Source organism: Muscardinus avellanarius (genome assembly GCF_963383645.1).
Source record: "Muscardinus avellanarius genome assembly, chromosome: 1".
NCBI classification, from domain to species: Eukaryota; Metazoa; Chordata; class Mammalia; order Rodentia; family Gliridae; genus Muscardinus; species Muscardinus avellanarius.
This window is the reverse complement of record NC_137786.1, coordinates 80,409,452-80,423,013: the sequence shown is the minus strand read 5'-3', so window position 1 is coordinate 80,423,013 and position 13,562 is coordinate 80,409,452. Positions and strand designations below refer to the sequence as shown.

General features: G+C 37.1%; 1 protein-coding gene across 3 annotated transcripts in view; it reads left to right on the top strand.

Annotated features, from left to right (window-relative positions):
• The window catches only part of KIAA0825, a gene marked incomplete at both ends in the record, with an annotated part of 378,820 nt that overhangs the window by 103,999 nt on the left and 261,259 nt on the right, over window positions 1–13,562 (top strand). For all 3 annotated transcript variants that reach the window (XM_080697642.1, XM_080697640.1, XM_080697641.1), the window contains one exon: window positions 2,700–2,839. In XM_080697642.1, coding sequence (XP_080553768.1) covers window positions 2,700–2,839 — 140 coding nt within the window. The remainder of the gene's footprint in view (window positions 1–2,699; window positions 2,840–13,562) is intronic.

Sequence of the window (13,562 nt, the reverse complement as noted above, 5' to 3'; positions counted from 1 at the left end):
AGAATTGAGGTATGTTTCAACAAACAGCTTCCCATCTGGTAAATGAGAAATTTTATTTATAACCAGGTATTCAGATACAGTAGAATAAAAATGACATTCCAATGATTTCGTTTTGTTACATGACTGAAGGGCTGAGTAAAACACTAACTACTTCCAATCTATTCCCCACCCCGTAACCAGATCAGGAAGCTCCTCTGCTTAAACCCTTTCAGTGGGTCAAAATCACCAACTTGGAATCAGTAGGCACTCCATGATCTGGTTCCTATCTATTTTTTTCAGACTGTCTCTCAAAGATCACCCTCTCTATACTCCAACCAAACTGAATCTTTCTGTTGTATTCTTAAGTCATCACTCAGTTGGAGTACAATATATGGATAGAAAATGTTCAAAAACCAAGTCAGTTTTAATACACAACTTACTATCAACTAACTACTTTTCATCTGCTACACCTAAAGAGAATGTCTAGTAATCAGCACTTTTGTTTTAGGATAAAAGCAGGAATGGCCATTGTGTCTTTTGGTACCACATGTGGAACTCCTGCAAAAGCCAGACCAATCTGGGAAAGCATTTCAGAACTCCTGGGGGCTGCTCAGAACAGGTTGACTTGATTCATACAGCCAAAGGGTTAAGGAAGCCCTCTTCTCTCTCACTTTTGCTTAAATCAGCCTTTTGGCAAAGAATTCTTGTGTTTTTTTTTTTAAGAGTTTGCCCATCCATTTGTGAAATGACAGGTCAGTCAGCTAAGATTCTAGAGCTTGTAGATGTGCTTATTTCAGTGTTAGGGGGAGCTTTTTTTTTTTTTTTTTTTGGTCTTCTATCTTTCCCTGACTTCAAATAAACTTTCATATTTCTATACCTTCTGCTGGTCCTTGGACTTCAGTGAAATCCACTATAAGAACCCACTACAAGAACTCCTAAGAGGAGATACCCCTTCTTTCAGTCAATTGGATTAAGATAAAAGTTACAGATCACTGGATTCATTGAATGAGTGGTGACTTAGCTCAGTCTGTTACAGCAAATGTAGTTTAGACTAATGGCCTAGCCAGAAGGCATTTATTTCCCATACTTCTGGAGGTTAGAAGTCCAGCATGAGGGTATCAGCTCAGCTGGGTTCTGGTGAGAGACTTCCTCCAGGTTGTCATCAGCCACCTTCTTATATCCTCATGGTGGAAATAGGGTTAGCAATTCTCTGGCCTCTCCTTATAAAGATACTAATCCCATCTGTGAGACCTCTACCCTCATGACTCAATTGGGATTAGGGTTTTAACAGATAAATTTTGGGGCAACACAAACATCCAGTCCATTGCCAGTGGCAGCCAAGGTTGATCTGTATGGGCACAAAGCCACAGAGATTGCAAAGATGGTGTTAAGTGGTGTGATTTCTACAGCACTGTTTATCAGAAAGTTCTGTCTTACAACAATGCTTCCTAAACCTTAGTAGGCAGCAGAGTCTCTTGGAGAGAGTTTGTTGAAACATAGATTTCTGGGGCTTACCTCCAGAATTTCTCATGGATAATTCAGTTTACATTTGTAACAAGTTCTCATGTGATGTTAATGCTCCTGATCTGGGGCCAAAGAGTTCTAGAAAACCAGATTTCTAGTTCCTCTGTCCTTCCCAGTGCCACCCTGGTCCCACAATCCATGTCCCCCACCAGAAGGGATGACCATTTCCTGCTTTTGTTGCTGCTGTTGTTGCAAGTTACAATTTCCCATGTTCTGGCCCCTAGGTGATCTAGATTTTGAGGTACTAAAAGTGAAAAGCAGGCCAGGCCTGTTATCACACACCTCTAATTCCAGTACTTGGAAGGCTGAGGCATGAGGATCATAGCCTCAGCAGCTTAGTGAGATCCTATTTAAAAAAAAAAAAAAAAGCTGGAAATATCGGTAGAATGCTCTAGGTGCAATCCCCAGTACCCAAAGGATAAAAGGTAAAAGTGAATACTGTTATCAGTTCCCAATTCCTATTTTGCTTTCTGATCTCCTGCCAATATACTAGTAATGTAAATCAAAGTGGTCATGTGGGGGAACTGATTTAATTTTTCTTCTCAACACTGATTAAAATTTCAGAAGTGGAAGCTTATGTACCTTGGAATTATTTTTCTTTGGTGAAATTATTACCCAAGAAGGTAGCTGTGTGACTGTTAGATCAGTTCAGATAAATGCATGTCAATTTAAGCCTTTTTATATTATACACATAATTAGATTATGGTTGGCCCTTGATGGAAGCTTTGAATTCCATTAAGTTACATCAGCCCTCCTAATACCTAGCAAATCATAAAGTAACAAAAGCCCATAGGAATTTCTCTTTGTGAATAACAAAAGGAGTTAATAGCACATAGTAGGCACTCATTATGTATTTGGTAAATGCACAAATGAGCACATTCAAAATAAATGCTTTTTCTTTTCTCCACAACACGGAAATAGACATCGTTCTATCGTTTTGTGAAATATGGGCACGGTTATTTTGTATCAGTTTTAAATTTGGCAGGCTACCAAATGTTAATTTGCTTTTAGCTAGTTGAGATTAAATATAATTCCTTCGCTGAGCAACCCTAAAGTAAGTAGGCATGAAAGCATTTTCAGAGTAATCTTGGAGGAATTGACATTTAAAGGAGTTAGCATTACATCTGTACTTTAAGGCTATTAATTTCATAGATAAATTAACTTCATTACTCCATCTTTATCTTGCCTTTTGAAAGGACTCCATCAGCTACAGCACTGAAAGCTGAGGGCCGATTGAAGCTGCTCTTATCCCAGCCAAGTTGTAACTGGAATCTGCTCCTGGAAAACCTACTGAGTGGGGACGGTCTTTTACCAAGAATCTTACTGCAGAGCTCAAGTGAGTATTTGTACTTACAAGAATGTCCTTGAAAAACCCACTCATTGCTTGAGATGAATGAAACTTTTTTCCCTACTCCAATATTGGCAGAAGGATGTAAACCCACTGCATGTATCAACAGTCTGTGGGATTAGCAGCCGGCAAACTATTGAATCACTTTACAAACCTATATAAGAATTCTTTTTTCAGGGATTCTGAATGAGGGAAACCAATTATTTTTATATGACACTGTTGTATCACTACTATTATTATTAAGTAAAAGCATTGATTTTCAGGGTCTTAAATGCCTAAGAAAATTCTAAGAATGCAGTTGTATTTCCAAAGCATAAACCTGAATTAGCTAATAAATAGAGAGATGAATTGTATTAGAACATTAGAAATGTTAGTGTAGCTTTCTTTTTTCTTTCTACCTCCAAGCTAAACCACCAGCCCATTATTATTATTGTTGCTATTATTATTATGTTTTTCTTTTTTTTCTTTTTTTTTTTTTGTAGTACTAGGGATAGAAACCAGGGGCCTTCTACTTCCGAGCTATACCTCCAGATCTATTTTTATATTTTATTTGGAAACAGGGTCTCACAAGGTTGTGGAGAGCCTTACTAAGTAGCTGAGGTTGACTTTGAACCTATGATCCTTCTGTCTCAGTCTCCCAAGTACTGGGATTACAAGTGTATGCCCCCATGCCTGGCTTTTTTTTTAATTCTTAAAAAAAATTTTATTGGTGCACTGTATTCATATATCTTAATGGGATGCAAGATGGTGGAGACATACATGAACACATTACCCCATTAACCCTTTCCCAGTTCCTACCCCATCCCCTCCCCCTCCCTCCTTCTCATGTTTGGCTTAGTGATTGACATTGATATGTTTGTTAAAGTACATCATGTGCATTAGAAAATTTTCCTCTTCCCCCCTCCTATCTCCTGAATTAGGTCACCTTATTTGCTCATCTATAGAATCTCCTTCATCTAGGTTCCTCTTTAACCCATTTTCTCCCTAGCTTTCACATATTAGGGAGAACATCTGATTTCTTACTTTTTTGTGACTGACTAATCTCATTTAGCATAATGTCCTCCAGTTCCATCCATTTCCCTGAAAATGACATTATTGTGTTTTTCTTTATGGTTGAGTAAAATTCCATTGTGTACATATCCCATAGTTTTGTAATCCATTAATCTGTTGATGGACATCTTGGCTGGTTCCATAGTTTGGCAATGGTGAATTGAGCAGCTATGAACATAGATATGCATGCATAATTTGGTAGTTTGGTTTCCTTTCTTTTGGGTGGATACCCAGGTGTGGTGTTAGTGAATCATATGATATGTTTATTCCCATTCTTATGAGGATCCTCCATACCATTTTCCAAAGTGGTTGTACTAATTTTCAATCCCACCAACAATTATTTAGAGTTCCAACTTCTCCTCATTCTCACCAGAATTTATTGTTGATGGTGTTTTGAATGATTGCCATTCTAGTTGGAGTTAGGTGGAATCTCAGGGTAGGTTTGATTTGCATCTGTCTGATTGCTAATGGTGTTAAGCATTTTTAATGCATTTATTGGCCATTTGAATTCTTCTTCGTCAAGTGTCTATTTATTTTTCTTGCCCATTTTTTTGATTGAGTTGTTTTCTTGGAGCTGAGTTTCTTGAGTTCTCTGTATATTCTAGATATTAGTCCTCTATTGGAGGAATAATTGGCAAAAATCTTCTCCCATTCTGTTGGCTCTCAGTTGAGGTTCTTGATAGTTTCCTTTGCTGTAAAGAAGTTCTTCAGTTTAATGCAATCCCATGTATTGATTCGCCTTTTAGTGTCTTGTGCCTTTAGAGTCTTGTCGAGAAAGTTTTTATCTGTGGCTATGTGTTGCAGTGTTGGACCTATACCCTCTTCAAAGAGCCTCAAGGTCTTTAGTCTGATTTCTAAGTCTTTGATTAATCTTGAATTGACTGGCTTTTTATTATGTTTTTTGAAACAGGGTCTTGCTAGGTTGATAAGTCTTGCTACTTGCTGAGGTTGTCCTAAAATCTGTGATCTTCCTGTCTCAGTCTCCCAAGTACTGAGATTATAGGTGTGTGTCACTACACCTGGCTAATTTTAGTGTATCTTGAAGAATACTAACATATCTTATAAACAAGAAAGATATGGCTTACAGTCATATTCATTGGGGCACAGAGAAATAAATCATGAGAAAGTTATGAATGGGAATGGAAGAGTCATAGAATACCATACTTTTTCACAATTATAATTTATTTTTTTCTCCTGTAAATGATATTTTTGCAAAAGGTAGCAGGGCATAGTAGGACACACCCATAATCCCAGTACGTAGAGGAGTCTGAGACAAGATAATTGCAGGTTTGAGGCCATCTTCAGTGGTTTCTAGCAAGTCCCTCTGCAACTGAGTAAGAACCTCCTTCAAAATAAAAAATAAGATAGGGCTATGGGTATAGTTCAGAGGTAGAATTCTCTTGGGTTCAATCCCCAGTACCTCTCCTCATTCCATACACAAAATAAAATGGTAAATAATGTTATGCTAATATAATGTTATATATATGTAATGGGTAAAATATTATATATATATATATATACATACATATATATATCCCATTGTTCATCCTCTTTGTATTATGAAGAGTCATCTAACCATGTTCACATACACCTGTGTATTTCTCATATCATATACCAAAGCAAATCTGGTATTATGCATTCCTTTTTCTAATTTTTTATTCTTTATTTGGTATTATGCATTAGGTTTAGCATTTTAGTATTAGGCACTAGGTTTTCTTAACAAAAAATTTTTTTCTCTAGTGGCCCATCACCCATTGGACCAAATCCAGGTCTTTTGGTCATTCAACCATGACACCCCAACTAGTTTTCTAGCCTTTCCCCCCAGTATTCCCTCATGCACAGCCATTTTCTAGTCATTATGGCCAAAGTCCCTTGCATATGCTATCTTCCCACCTTGTTCATCTGTTGTTGTTTTTTCTCCTTAAATGACTCTTTCCTGATAACTTGGCTTCCACCAGTCTGAAAGTGCCAGTTGATGTTCCAGATCTTTGATTCCCCCCACCCCCAACCTCACAGTGTCCCATATCTCGTCTACTTCCTTTGCCCTTGACTTACGCTACCTTCTATTGTTATATCTGCGTATGAGAGACACAGGTTCTAGCCTGCTGGTATAGACATGCATTCCAGAGCACTTCCCTGTCCACGTTGCCCCTGTCATTGCTGGTAATTTTGGTTTCTTACATCTACACATAGGACCAGTTTCCCATCTTCTCTCTTATCCATTTCGATTTGTTTCCCAAAAGCCACTTGGAGGAGGCATCCCTTGTGAGAATATTGTTTCTTTTCTGTTGCTCTTAAAACTATAAAACTGCCAGGCATCGTGGTGGCGCACTTCTGTAATCCCAGCATTTGAGAGGCTAAGACTGGAGGATCGTGGTTCAAAGACAGCCTCAGCTGCTACTTAGTGAAGCCCTTTGCAACTCAGTGAGACTGTTTCAAAATAAAGAATATAAAATAGGGCTGGGGGAGTAGCTTGGAGGTAGAATGTCCCTGGGTTCTGTCCCCAGTACCCCATATATATATATATATATATATATATATATATATATATATATATATATATGTATATATATATATTATATATATATATATACACACACACACATATATATATATGTACATATATATGTGTGTATATATATGTGTATATATATGTGTATATATATATATATATATATATATATATGTGTGTGTGTGTGTGTGTGTGTGTGTGTGTGTGTGTGTGTGTGTATCTGGTGTGGTGCCAGAGGTCGCCTGTGCCAAAGCAGAGTTGCCAAGTCCTGAAAGTGAATTTTCCTGAGCCTCCAGGCAGTATTGTTTAGGTCTCAAAGCTCACAAAGTTCACCTGCAGGTGTTTTTCTTAGCTTCACTCTCCTAAAGTAAAGCTGGCATTAGGGAAACACTCCCTCAAGTAACCAGCATTTTGTGAGCTTACTAGGTGTGGGCAAAACTCTAGGCACTTAAAATTTCTTGTTTAATTTGATCTTCTTATAACCTTATGAAGTCTATATGATTGCTTATCTCCATGCTAAAAATAAGGACACCAAGCCTGGTGCTTCGTGATGCATGCCTGTAATCCCAGTACTTGGAAGGCTGAGACAGGAGGATCACAGGTTCTCAGCCAGCCTCAGCTACTTAGTGAAGCCTCTGCAACTTAGTGAGACCCTGTTTCAAAATAAATAATAAAAAAAATAGGAATGCGGGGTGTAGCTCAGATTTAGAATGCCCCTGGGTTCCATCCCCAGTACCACAGAAATAAATAAATAAATAACAAATAAATATATAAATAAATAAATAGAATAAGGTTGAGCTTATAACTCAGAGGTAAAATGCCCCTGGATTCAATCCCCAGTACCACAAAAATAATAAGTAAAAATAAAGGCATTGAACTTTATAAATACAGTTTTCCCTTAGTATCTATAGGTTGCACATTCATGAATTTAACCAACCACAGATTGCAAATATTTAGAAATATGTATAGACTTTTTTCCTCATCATTATCCCGTGTGTGTGTGTGTGTGTGTGTGTGTGTGTGTGTGTGTGTGTGTAAAGGGAGGAGGTGCAGGGTGCGGATTGAACCCAGGGGTGTTCTACTTCCAAGCTACACCCCCAGGCCTTTTTTATTTTCTTTTTGAAAGCAGGTTTCCCTAGGTTGCTAAGAGTCTCCCTAGCTGAGGCTTTCCAGGAACCGTGATCCTCCTGTCTCAGCCTCCCAAGTCCTGAGATTACAGGCACATGCCACCGTGCCTAGTTGTTATTATTTCTTAAACAGTAAAGTTTAACAACTCTTTACATTATAGTAAGTGTTAGAATTTACAGGTGATGTAAAATATACTGGAGGATGCACCTAGGCTGTATGTAAATACTAATATCATGCCATTTCATATGAGGGACTAGATTGTATCCCTTAAGCTTCAGGCAAGGAAGCTGCCTGACATAGATAGAATCTGACATGACTGAGGCAATGACTCTGACATAATCATTAATACTCACAGACAGATTCCATAAGAGAAACGGTCTCCTATTGACGGAGTTATGTAGAACATCCTGGAAAATCAATTGAGATCAAACTCTTTGACTATATTGATATAGCCACTAATTACAGGAAGAACAATTTTAGTCGTAAATATTTAGCTATATTTTCTTACAATCCCACATTTACTGATAATGTGACACCTACTTCCTGGGACATGTAATACAATTCAGCTTTCAAAGGTACCACATTGTATACCTTTAGTTGTGGTTCTTATGGAATACAGCAGTGTATTAACTTGTTCAAATATCAATCGTGTTTTACAAAGGCTATTAGGTTCCATGGCTCTTGTGGTATTGTCTTCTATTGAACTTTACTAGCAACTTCAAATGCCGTAAAGATAATGTGGCAGAATTTACTAATCAATTGATTGACCAACTAATTAAGCTCCAGTAGGATTCTTGTCACTTTAAGTTAGAAATAATATACTCATGAACTCTTATTAACTATACTAAGCAGGAAATTACTATGTACATAAAAACTAATTTATAGAGCTGGGTGGGGTGGCGCACGCTTGTAATCTCAGCATTTGGGAGGCTGAGACAGGAGGATGACGGTTCACGGCCAGCCTCAGCTACTTAGTGAGGTTCTTTGTAACTCAGTGAGACCCTGTTTCAAAACTAAGAATAAAAAATATAGGTCTGGGGGTGTCACTCAGAGGTAGAATGCACCTGAGATCCATCCCCAGTACTGCAGATAATAATAATAATAATAATAATAGTAATAATAAATGATAATTTATAATATTTTTGCAGAATTTTTCATTCAATTACAATTTTATTCAAGTACAATCATGTCTTGGCCATGGGTAACAATTTTTCAGTATTTCAAAATTCCATTTGGTAATTTATAAGTTTAATCATACTTTTAGTAAAGCAAAGGTTTAGAGTAAAATACTCTGAATTAGGTATTGTAAGCAATATAATTATCAGCTTTTTAAGAGGAAGCTTTTCTTTATAAATAATGTCTTTTTGGTCTAACTGATAAAATTTAATTTGTGTTAAATAAGTTCAGGAATAAAAGTGCAGAGAGTAAATAATGCATTTTTATTATACATATTTTAAAACAGGAATCTCTTTTTTCTATAAGCAATTATTGATTCTGTTAGGTACAGTGGCTTTTTGTTTTATTTTCCTTTGTTTTTGATAAACAATCATCTAATATATAGATTAAAGTTATCTATCTCATAGTGATAATGATATCTTGTTTGGTTTGGCTCTATGAAAATGATTTACCATAATTTCTATTTGTTTTTTTAAAAATGGAAAAAATATAAAAATGGCTATCTTCTCTGAAAATAGGAAAATACAAAATTAAATAAATGAACGGTAAAATTTTAATTTACAATATGTGCATCATAGACCGCTAGCTTCAAGGAAGTACAATCATGTCTTGGCTATGGGTAACAATTTCTCAACTATAAAAAATATGTAGCACTTTGAGGGAGGGAATAATTACATTGTTAAAACTTGATAAAAAATAAGTTGATTCAATGATAGGTGGTTTATAACCCTCTTTGGGTTCTGTTAAATTGGCATGAAACAGTGAGTTGGGTTTATTTATTTATTTTTGTTTTGTTTTGTTTTTTGGTGGTACTAGGGTTCCTGGAAGCCCTCCTACCTCTGGTCTACACTCCTAGACCTATTTTTTATATTTTTATTTGGAAACAGGGTCTCTTAAGCCAGCACGGCTGGCTTCGAACCTGCACGATCCTCCTCTCTCTGCCTCCCAAGCGTGGGGATTACAAGCGTGCGCCACCAGGCCCGGCGAGTTGGTTGTTTTTAAGTTAGGTTTTAAATTAAGTGGGAGGGGGTCAGGAATCTCTGCAAATACTTATAGACAATCTTTAAATTGTAAAGCATTATTTTGGATTATTGATTTTTAAAAACTTAAGCCAATCATTTTATTAATTACATTACTGAGACCACATGACCTTACAGGCTTATTTTTTACATAGGGCATCAAAGGCATGGGCATTTGGCAATTTCCCAGCTGTCAGCAGGTGACCTTTCCTGCCACTGATGTTTGAATAAAGTGTGACTAAGATGCTTTCCTTTGCCTATTGACCCAAAGATTTCCAGTGAAACCTGGTGGGTTCTGGTGATGAATTCTTCAGCTGTAATATAAGAACAACAGACTAGCACATGCCTACTGTTTAACATGTTGCAGACATTGTTTTTAAATGCTTTAAGTATGTTCACTCACTAAATCCTGTACCACTTTGCGTGGTGAGTACAATTATCATCCCATTTATCAGATGAGAAAATTGGGTTGGAGAAATCCAAGCCACATACCTAGGAAGTGACTAAGTGGTATTAACTTAGGCTGGCTGGCTTCCATTCCACCCCACATGGAATCCAACTAAAGCCAGACTGTTTACTAAACAGCAGTGCTGCACAATTCAGGGGAGCAATCAGAAGCCTTAACTGTGGATAATTTGTTTTCAATACTAGGGATTGAACTCAGAGGCATTCTACCACTGAGCTACTTCCCCATCCATTTTTATTTATTTATTTATTTATTTATTTATTTATTTATTTATTTATTTATTTATTTATTTTATGTTGAGACAGAATCTCTATAAATTTCTCAGGCTGGCCTCAAACTTGGAATTCTCCTGCCTCAGTCTCCCAAGGAAATAGAATTACAGGGGAGTTACATCTTACCCAGCGACAATAGATTATTTTGATAGTGAAATTTGTATTTTTAAACCCTGTTTTAAAGGTTGTGATTTAAACCCTGTTTGAAAGATAATCAAGAAACAGATCTAGAGAAAATGTTAACTAAAGGGCTGCTGCTACCTCTATCAAGCAATAGTTGATTTAAAATGAATGAATCAGCCGTGCGTGGTGGGGCATGCTGGTAATAATCCCCATGCTTGGGAGGCTGAGATAGGAGGCTCACACAGGTTCGAAGCCAGCCTCAGCTACTTAGTGAGGCTATCAGCTGCTAAACCCTGGACAACTTTTTGAGTAGCGAAGTTATGGAATGAGGTATGCATTGCTGTAGAAGGCAAATGAATTTTATCACTATGTGGTATTTCTTTGTAATGTATTATAGGCTAATAAGGAGGCATAAGTTACCTAAGAAGGCTTTTAAAGCATTTCATCAAGACCCAGCTGGGTGTGGTAGTTCATGCTTTTAATCCCAGTACTTGGGAGGCTGAGACAGGAGGATCATGCAGGTTCGAAGCCAGCCTCCGCTACTTAGTGAGGCCCTCCACAACTTAGTGAGACCCAGTTTCAAAATAAGGAATAAAATATAGGGCTGGGGTGTAGCTCAAAGGTACAGTGCCCCTGGGTTCCATCCCCAGTACTGTAAAAATAAATAAATAAATAAATAAATAAATAAATATAAAAGAAGAATTTAAGAGCAGTCAGAAAGCACAATCTTATTAAATACAGATCTAATTTCATCACTACCCAGATGAAAACTGTTAGTGGCTGTCCATTGCTTACAGAATCAGCATCCTAATCCTCGAGGCATACTCAGTGTCCTGCATGCTCCCCTTATGGCCAATTTACCCAACGCTTCTCATTCTGTTCTGTCTTAGTTTAGCATAGGGTTATGCCTATACTGGTCTAAGTCGTGTATCATAGGTCTGTATACTTATGACAGCAATATCTCTGCATAAGTGAAGTGACTTGGAGAGACAGCTGCTACAATGCCCAGTGACCTTTCAATTCTCTCATATGCAAAGCTCTTTTCTTGTTTTATTTATTTATTTATTTATTTATTTATTTATTTATTTATTTATTTTTGTGGTACTGGGGTTCCTGGAAGCCCTTCTATCTCTGGGCTACACTCCCAGACCTATTTTTACATTTTTATTTGGAAACAGGGTCTCCTAAGCCAGCACGCGCGGCTAGCTTCGAACCTGCGCGATCCTCCTGTCTCTGCCTCCCAAGCGCGGGGATTGCAAGCGTGCGCCACCACGCCCGGCTCTTTTCTTGTTACAAAGCATTTGAAATGTTTTTATTTCTGCCTAGAACCTCCCTCCCCTCTATTTGCCTGACAACTCTCTCCCTCCCTCCCTTTCTCCCTTCCTTCCTTCCTTGGAAGTCATCCCTGATTGTCTCAATTGAGTAAGGTTCCATTCTTTTTGTCACAGTTTTAAGTGAAAGGTTAAATTGACGTAATTGTATATATATTTAATGTCTGTCTCAGCCACTGTGAGTTCCAGCATGGCAGCTCCCCACTGTATCCCCAATGCCTGGCCTGGTTCACAGTACTCCAGACTGACACCAAGTGCAGAGAATATGCTTAAGACATATTTGTTGGATGAATAGAGGCTAATTAAGTTTCTATAACAATTCTGTTTCATTCATCAGCTTTGTGATCTTTCTAAATCAGTTTCCTCATTTCTAAATGGGTATTAATATTGGCTTTATGTATTCATTTAGAGCTTTAAAAGGGTAAGTTAATATATAGCACCTAGTACCTCACTTGGCACTTAGTTTGTATTTGATTCTTTCCACTATTTTATATTAAATTATGAAAAAATGTCCAATTTATTTTTATTTCTCTGATTTTTCTCTTCTATCTATGCAATAAACAGTCTCTTCTGCTTCTCAGTCATTCTCCCCTTCCATCCAAGCGTAAGTTTAAGTGTCTGCTAGGAGATGAGATTTCCCCTTTTGGATATCTTCGTGCTTGGGAAGGTGTTGCCTTAGTAGCTGCCATTGCCTGTGAAGATGAAAACAGAGCCAAATAAATATTCCCAAGTTCTATACATTTGGTACTCCTTGAGCCTTCGCATAGCGCTTGGGAGATATGAGCAGTATGAAACTTGCTGTGATGTTTCACCCTACATAGAAACATATCTAATCTTGCTTGGCAGTGGCTGAAATATTTTACATTCTATGTCTTTATAGTACTTATAAAATGCCTAATTTGACTATAAGAATATGCATCTTCTTTAGTAGTTGATGTGCTTGTACTATTAGTATGTAAAATGATTGGGCATTTTATTACAAGTGATACTATTATCATGAATTGTTGCATTTCCCCCCCAAGCAACTCAAAGTGATCTAACATATTATTTCATTTATGACCCTTGGATTATTAGAACCATTTTGCAAATAAGAAAACTTAGAGACAGAGAAATTGAGTAAATTGCCACTTGATGTTTTAAGAGGTCCTTGCTAGAAGAAAGCAGAGCCATTATTTTCTGAAAGCCTATTGTTTTTAAATGGATTCAAAAATGAAAACGTGGGGCTTCGTGGAGATGATTCTGCTAGAAGTAAGAAATAATATCCTTGTGAGTCAATCTTTGAAAACATTTGGTTATTTGATTTTATAACCAACTTATTTTATAAGCTCTCCATTTAACTAATATTTAGTGGGCATCTGTATGCACCAGGCACAGGCTAAAAAACAATGGTAAGCATGCTGTGCTATGTTGCCTCAATAGAGCTTATATTCTGAGGATTGATTTCTTGTACAACAAGCAGAAGACAATAGTAGTAACAAATATGAAGAATAAAACAAATATGAAGTATAAAAAGACAGATAAATATAAAAATCAGATAAACAAAAAAAACCAGTAGTTCAGCTCTAGTAAGTACTAGGAAGTGTTTTTCTAAAATGATGTATCTGATAGAGATTGGCGGAATGAGTGATAAAGAG